This window comes from Coffea arabica, chromosome 2e (genome assembly GCF_036785885.1).
Source record: "Coffea arabica cultivar ET-39 chromosome 2e, Coffea Arabica ET-39 HiFi, whole genome shotgun sequence".
In the NCBI taxonomy this organism is placed as follows: domain Eukaryota; kingdom Viridiplantae; phylum Streptophyta; class Magnoliopsida; order Gentianales; family Rubiaceae; genus Coffea; species Coffea arabica.
Genome location: NC_092313.1, coordinates 73,363,388 through 73,371,671, shown reverse-complemented (window position 1 = coordinate 73,371,671; position 8,284 = coordinate 73,363,388). Strand labels below are relative to the sequence as shown.

Here is an 8,284-nt window from a genome sequence, read left to right as displayed (position 1 = left end):
GTTGGTCCCTTATCTTTAATAAGAATTTTGGAACATTTTCATTAGGACCCTGTCTCCTCCAAATCCTAAATTGTAAGGACCTTTGGATTCTAATTCGCCTCATTGCCATCTTCTATTAAAGATTCTTCAAGAACAAAAGTTAAATAAGCTTGTCTAGATTCGGTGCCGCTTTTCGCCCCGAACTTTCTACTTGGCAACGGGTGTCTGTCACCGCCAGGAAGCCAACCATACCAAGTGAAAAAAACAAGCACTTGGACAAATGGGAAGATCTCTCCCGCCTCCATATCTCATATTCCGCTTCCTAAACCCACACGTTGTCTTTCCTCTGTAGAGAGAGATTCTTGGTTTTGTTCATAGGATTTGAGGTGTTTTCAGTTTTTCACCCTCCTTTTAGTTTACCTTACCCCCAAAAAAAAAAGCTAAAATTAGGAAATCAGAATTTTGTAGATGGTTTGGTTTTTAAGTCTAAATTAATGGCGTGACGAGTGCTTGTCCATGATATTTGTCATTGGTCTAAAATTGATTTGAAAGGGAGTCGACATCTTAAATGCAAGGAACTAAAATCGTTTTCATTTCAAGAGACTAAATTTTCACATTAATTATACATAAGAGCAATTTTTTCCAAACTTAGGGGTTAACCACAAACTCATCCAAGGAGGAAAACTAAAAGAAAAACTGCAACCTTTCCTGTCGAAATTTATGACCTCGTGTTCCCGACAACTCTGGCGGTAAAGACGACAATTCCCAGTCCCTTTCTCGCCTTCGGACCCCCTCCCCCCTGTCTCCATCATCCTCTCTCTTGCATCCTCTCTTTCTTTCTAATCCAAGTTAGTTCTCCATTCTTCTGTGTCCAATCTCTGAGAAAAATCCCACAGTTTCTCCAATACTGCATCGACTTTGTCTTGTTATTGTACAACATACTAACAATAATACAACTGACACATTGCCTAGTTTACAACTTGTATTTGATATACTACTGCTGCTATGTGGTCCAAAGTATGTGCACACATGATTTTTTCATCTCATAAACTTACAAATTATTAATTCAAATTCTTTTTTTATATGTCTGGCTCTGATATAAAAGATCCATCCTCCAGTGGTGGTGGTGGTGGGTATGATGATGAAGAAGAAGAACAAGAACAAGAACAAGTTACTAGTAGCCCAGCAAAAAGGGATGGTCTAAAGAAGGAAACTGGACAAGGGGGTAATAAAGAACCCAAAAGTGTGTCTATATTTCGATTTGGGAAGGCCAAGAAAAAGCTGAAGCTGTTGCAGAGTAATAGGAGGAGGAGGAGGAGGAGGAAGGCTGGTTTCATAAATTCAGGGGGGTGTTTTGGGAGAGGTGGAGGGGAAGGTGGGGTGGTAGAGGGTTGTTGTTGCTTGTGCACAAAGCAACCGCAGGCAGTGGATTCCTCAGGTGAGTCGCCACCCACCAGTGATCCTAATAGTAAGGAGTTTACTTATGACATGTTGAAAGTTTTTATTGAAAAGAATGATTTTTATGCTGCAGATTGTAATCCACATTTGGATTCCAGTTAAATTTTGTATAAGATGATTAGAAGTGAAAGGAGAAATTTTCAAGGGAATTGCTTGGTTGTTTTAATTTTCAATTGGACTCCTCCACTCATTCCTCGTAAAAAAGATTCAAAAAGATGATTTTTTTTCTTTTTTTTTTTGTAAAAATTTTGAGTATTTGATATTCGATTACCTGGCAGAGGCTTTTGTGGGGAACATAAATCAAAATGCAAAATTCGAGGTGAATGATTTCAAAGGTGTAGGAACTGTAGGGATATAAAGATCAAAATTTGATATCTGTATACTTTCTTGAATATTCGATGCATGTCGGTTTATGAATAAAGATCAAAATACTGGGGAAGTATGTCAGTTTATGATATTCGATGAAGTAGCATGAGTTGTGGAGGAATTGTTGTCTTCATGTTCTTTGAGACCACATGAAGTAGCATTATCAGGATTTCGGTGTTGTGGAAAGCTCAGAAAAGTTTGGGCCTTTGAGAATGCGATCTTTGCTGCTACTATTATTAATGCATTGTTTTTGCATAGGTCTGTTCATGAAAGTTTTCACATGATCATACATCTGAGGTACAGTATATGTATTACCCAGAGGAAAAGAAGAAAGGGATACTAAATAGAAGATAAGAAATGGAAAGAGAATGAGAAAATAGTGCGTAGAAGAGAATGGTCTCAAATTGGTTACTTGAGTTGTTAAAACTTTTTGAGCTAGAAGTGGGTTCTCTGTTTCATCCAGGTTTTTAAAAGTGAAATCTGTGCAATCATTTATCAATACTCATCTTAGCAGGAATGCAAAAAAATTTTTTGCACAAGTCATCTCAGAAACTTCTCTAATATTTGTAGCAAAGCTCTTCTATGTGTTGCATGTGGTCTGGATATGGACCACAGAAGGCTAAGGGAAATTCCTGGTGTGCTATTTTGAAGGAAACTCAGTTATATGGATGTGCTACATCCTGGAATTGGTTCATAGATATGTTTCCTGCCTCCTGGTGAATTGAATTTTCTTAACTATTTAGGTGAGTGAATCAAATTGTCATCTCATCTCATTTTTACAATAAGCTGGAGCTTGTTAATTTAGATTGATTGCAATTTTGTTGTTGCCATAGCTCATCTGTATCTCTGAAGCGCTGCAAGAGGATTTTTCACTCAAGGTCATATATTGTAGTGCGTGTCAGGAAATGGTTGAGTTTCTCTCAGTTGTATATTTGTATTTTGCCTCAAAATCTTCAAGTTCTTGTTCTTCTTCTTTTTAATTGTTTGATTACATTTGATAGAAGTCTAGTGTTCCCCCAGACTGTAAATAGTTGATAAGTACCAAATGGTTGGAGAATCTCCATCACTGCATGCTTATAAACTTCAGAAGATGCTGTAAGATTGGGGCACAATTGTCATTTAGATGACACAGCTTGATAACTGCCATTTCAAAAGTTACTTTGAAAAGTGCGAAGAATTTTGATCTGTAGAATCTGTAATTCTGAAACTGGTGAAAGATGAAGCCATTTGAGTTCATCCATCTGCTAAATATTTTTATGTTATTACTGAGTTGCTAACTGGGGGGTGATGATGGCAGGAAGAGAGGAGTTATGAATCCAAATTCTGAGTCTACAGTCTGTGTCTGACTTTAATTCTTGTTTCTGTGGTCACTGTGCTTAACTTTGTGTGAGTATCTTTGCTGTATTTGAGCACGACCATGTGAAATTGTTAGCATGAGCAACAAGCTGCTTTCATTATTAATGATTTGGGGCTAGTTTCAGCTTAGAATCAGCACTCTAGGTAGCTCACTTCTGAACGTCTTATTTTCTGTCCTTTATTGCTTTTTACCTCTGCTTTTAGATTGTCTTAATCTGGGTAAGTTTCATGGTGAAAAGCATATTTATGGCACCTTTGCTTTTTGGTACTTTTGAAAGTTGAAACACAGCACCAATGGGAATATCTGAACTACTTGTTGAAGAATCAGTTATAGAGCTTTAAAATGCTCAAGTAATGAAGAAGAAGCCTTACATAACATCTAGTGACTAAATTTCTATTGATGAAAAAGCAAGATCTTTTGTATTGTCTAAAGTGTCTTGGAATTTGATATTAGGCAGACCCTCCATTGGATCCCATAGCACCGGAACTGAAATTAATAAGGCACTATCAGCCTTGCGTGAAACTGCTTCTTATCCTCAGTTTGGGGATTTTGTACACGTTTTATGTATATTCTTAATTAGTGAAATCTCTCTTGAGTTCAATTTTCCTTTGATGCCTGTTGCTTGATTCATATCTGTCCGATCTATCTATCGTGATGGAGAAATCACTGGATATGATACTTTTCTTGCTCTGCATTCTGATGAATAGCCACTCATCTTATTAGTTTCCTCAGTTCTTGTGCTTTCAACCAAGTCCATGTAAATATTGTCCTACGTGATTTTGTTAAACTGGAATAATGTTTCAACCAGTCTTTAACTTGTGCAAATATATGAAGAAGATTGCTTTTCCAATACCTAAGTTCTCTAAGGAAAGTGAATATGCTATTTCTTGAGCTACCATTAGAGTTGGACTATTGGGATTCCACTTTTTCGATTTGTAATTTTAACAGTTTTTCTCCACCGAAGCTCTTGCCACATTTGTCTAGCTTCTGAACATTTCAGGTGTACAAGGAGAGGAAAAAGGAGTTTCTTTAGGGTTCTTGATCTGTTTTGCTTGCTATTTGATACTTATTCCTAGCCGAATGGCAAAAGCAGTCTTTCTTTTCTTCGTAGCTGTACTCATTTTGGCCCTCCTTAGCTTTGAAATTATGCTGCTATGGTACCTCATACATTAGGCTGTCATTAGAAGCCTTATAGATCTCCTTTAGATCTGGAACTTGCTAGTATCTGACTGAACTGTTGTATATTAAGAAAAAGAACAACATAGTTCAAAGGAAATGGAAAGACATGTTACACTGGCAACTTTCCATTTCACTGCAAGATGGTGATAATGATAAGGCTTTACCGGTTCCTTGATCGGGCATTTTTGACTTCACCAAAGGGTACTATTGGAGGTAAATCTGAGAAAGGGAGATTAAATCTGTCACACATCAGATGGACCTTTGTTGGATCACTGGGTGTAAGAACGTAATTTTAGTTCCAAATTACCCAGACATTGTGCATTCTGGGACTCTGATAACAAGATACGGTGTGCTTATGCTTAATTTGAGTGTTTTCACAGCTTGGTTATAGAAGTGATCAAGATGTGTTGAACAGGAGGACTCATCTTGATTATAGTTTAAACATAGGCGATGCCTGGAACATATTTTAGTCTGGATATAGAATTGTGACTGGGAAAAGAGTAGAAAATGTAGCCACATTTATGGTTAGGTAAACAAGATTTACCTTTGAACTCTTTCTTGGTTTGGGATTAAAAGTTTTTGCATTCATGTTCAGTTGGTTGCCTTTGATAACGCCTATGAACAATTTGGTCTACTTGCCCCACATTCATCAAGTGAAAAGCACCAGAATATCCTAAAGCATGGCAAAATATCTCCGCTTTTTGAAATCAGGAAATGAGATGAACCTTTTCTTTCTGCATTTTAAGCGAGAGGGATTTGCAGTTTACCCACCAGGAGTTTTTGGTATCTTGTTCCTTCTGCTCATCAAGACTAGTTTCTTCTGTTCCCTTGTAGTTATGATCTTTTAATTGTTTGTGTGTTCATGCACAATACGTACTTTGCATTTTTGCTCGTTGGACAACAGGGAAACCTACCATTCTGTGAAGTAGTAAACACTGGCAATTGGTGATGCTAGATGAAGGTGTTAGCTCTTAATTTTTCCATTTTGTCATATATACTAATATGGGTTCTCAAGAATAAGAATTATGATAGTCTTCGTTTCCACCATCACTTGGTCATTATCTCGTTCCATCTCATTGCTGAAAGTTGCTCAAAGGTAAAATAAGCTAACTCTGTGGAAGTCTGAAAGAATGTAAATGCACTTCTGCTGTATTTTGTCATGATATTTTGGGCATCCTTGTGTGCTGGATCGAGATAGAGACGTGCAAGATGAAGTTTTTTTTTTTTGAAAAAAAATCCTGTGGAGATCTGATTGAACTACATGCCTTGCTGGATTTGGCTTCTTTGCATTCTATCTATCTATAGATATATTATAATCGGGCATGTCCATTTTTGTCCCTTTTCAAGGCACCAAGACAAGGTAGGGGACACTTGGTGGTACTTTGAACCTGGAAGAGAATATATATTTTTGAATTTTTCTAACGGGTGCCTTAGGACACTCGTTATCGTTCATCTAACCTATCAAATATAGACACGCACTAACAATTATTATCCTCTCTTGCATTTATATACTTTTCTTATTTAATCTTGCATATCATTTCTTGTATTTATTTACTTTTCCTAACCTGAAATATATCTTAACGAGTTCCCTGTGGGCCTGCGACTGTATATATTTCTATGATTTCTTTCATTAGCTTATTGTGAAAATTGATGATTTACAGAATTTACCAAAATTAATTAGTGAAGCTGAAAGCTGGTCATCATTCCATTTGGCAGGGCAATTTCCTGAGTAGGTTTCAAATCCAATGGTCTTTATTTATAAATGGTTCTTGTTTAGACATATCTAGGTTTACAAGGGGAAAAAATATCTAATATTTGGTACCTGAGCGATTTTAGTCTCTAAAGATTTGATTGAAAAAATAAATAAATTTGAATCCCCAGTGTATGGCGCCTCTGATATTTTAGTTCCTAAAGGTTTGGCATAACAACATTTGGTTCCCAATATTTCCAATTTGAAGCAAATTCAAGACAATTGACAGGTCATCCCAATTATTTATGAAACCTAATCACGTTAGTCACGTGTTTGCTAAATTAATTTTGTTAAAAAAAAAAAAAGAAACAGAACGGCGGCTAAATTTTAAACAATAAAAATAACTCACGGGATGGCACAAAAATCAAATGTTAATTAGGAGAGTGAATGGTGGATCAAAGAACTAGATGTTCCAACCGGTTTAAATTTTGTAGTTTATCAATTTTTTTTATTGATTAATTTTTACTCATGTGCTATTAGTCCCTTGCTTAAAATTAGCCGCTGATTGTACATAACTAAATTTTATCCGCAATTTGAAAAAAAAAATTTAATTGTCCTAAATCTGCTGTGATTGAATATGCCAGTATCCACTAAACATTTCGGATCAAATTTATGTTTATCTAAAGTTTAAGAACTAAAACTGCATGGTAACTAAATTAGGGGTGGGCAAAATTTTCCATTAACCTGAAAATCCGTCATATTCGAATTCGATCCGAAAATTAGGATACAGGATTTGTATTATTGATTGGGTCAAAAAAGGGTCGAGTACCCATTAAGATGCGGGGCGGGTTAGAGTTACATAATTAAAAATTCGTGGGTACTCGATCTAACTTGCATATATATTTATTTTTTATTTTTATATACATATTATAAAATAATAATTTAGAGCTAAATAAGTAATTTCATTGAACAAATTGCATTGCAAATATGAGAGGCTATATTTTATTTACAAGATTTATTTGTAGAGATCATGATTTTATGTTTTATAAAAAAAAAAGAGTTTAATTAATGTGGACCATATATTTAAAAAAAAGTGCTACTTATTTCAAACTTTTATTGACTTTGAATTTTTTAAAAAATTTTCTTTATCTTGCAATCTCTTCACATACTTGTTTCTTGATGGGAGACTTTTTTAAAAAATTCTTTATTAAATCTTAGATGAATGTGTAAAATATAAAATTAAATTAGTATAAATTATTTTTTTTAAAAAAATTAAATGATAAGTGAGGCGGGGTCGGGTATCTATTGATCCAACCCTATCTCAACGGATACCCTATAATCGGATACTCATTGATATGCGATGCGGGTAAGGATTAGAAAATAACTGACCCACAAGGTGCGAGTTAGGTCAGCCAAATAGTGGATGAGCAGATACCCAATCTGTGTCCACCCCTATACTAAACATTAGAGAATACAGCTACAAATTTTTCGGTACCTTTGTGTTTGGATTGCATTTTTCATGATTTTTCATGGAAAAATTACTGTAGCGATTTGATATATGTGAGGGAAAAAGGTAATAGGGAAATGTGATCACGGAAAACGATGTAATTTTCCGACGAAAAACCGCAATCCAAACAAGGCCGCAGCTCCCGGTGTTCTCAAATGTGGTGTCACAAATATCACTTTCTGGAGACACAAATATCATTGAGGTTGTCTTGGTCCAGTGGCTAAAATTCAAATTCCAAAAGTTAGAGATTCTGAATTTTAATTCTCCTTGTTCCTTTCCTTTTTTTTTTTTCCCTTAAATTCCACCCTTTCCTTGTTAGGGTGTATATAACAAAAAACTAGAGGAGTTGCTTACTGTTTTTTGGATTTCGCCAGAAGAACCTAGAAGAGTCGTTTACATAATTGAATGTGACTGTCTAAGATGCTAGTATCAGAATAATTCATAGGATGGCCGAATCTTAACTGACCATCTTTTGGAGTTTTTTTAGGTTGCAAACAAAATCCCAGACAAAAAATCCCTCAAATTATTGGTAATGGTACTTGAAAAAAACTGGAAACAGACAAATGGGTTCTCAAGTGTTTATTTGCTGTTTAAGCCTGTTTTTCCATCGACAATGGGTGCAAGCCAGGCCCAGCTGCCCAGTCCCCACGGCCACGGTCTGCGCCAAAATTGTAAAATTTGTGCTGATAATATACGTTTCCAAACCAAAATTGTAAAATTTATCAGCAACTGGGGGAGAAAGAAAGTG

The 8,284-nt window shown here is 35.8% G+C and overlaps 1 protein-coding gene across 2 annotated transcripts; it reads left to right on the top strand.

Annotated features, from left to right (window-relative positions):
• Positions 1 to 256: 256 nt before the first annotated feature.
• On the top strand, positions 257 to 3,065 carry LOC140037075 (uncharacterized). 2 transcript variants are annotated; one of them, XR_011841025.1, is made up of 3 exons: positions 257 to 1,417; positions 2,374 to 2,546; positions 2,637 to 3,065. XR_011841025.1 is itself a non-coding variant. In XM_072081041.1 (2 exons), exons 1-2 carry the CDS (start codon positions 1,063 to 1,065, stop codon positions 2,424 to 2,426), a joined length of 408 nt encoding a protein of 135 aa, XP_071937142.1. In that variant the 5' UTR covers positions 257 to 1,062; the 3' UTR covers positions 2,427 to 3,065. The 2 variants fall into 2 exon arrangements, 1 of the variants encoding a protein (XP_071937142.1); XM_072081041.1 differs by having other exon boundaries at positions 2,374 to 3,065.
• Positions 3,066 to 8,284: the final 5,219 nt, after the last annotated feature.

Excerpts from the sequence above, each read along its gene's own strand:
- LOC140037075 (XM_072081041.1), top strand. The coding sequence starts at position 1,063 with ATGTCTGGCTCTGATATAAAAGATCCATCCTCCAGTGGTGGTGGTGGT. Across the intron at positions 1,418-2,373 it reads GCAGGCAGTGGATTCCTCAG|CAAAGCTCTTCTATGTGTTG; the intron begins GTGAGTCGCCAC and ends TAATATTTGTAG.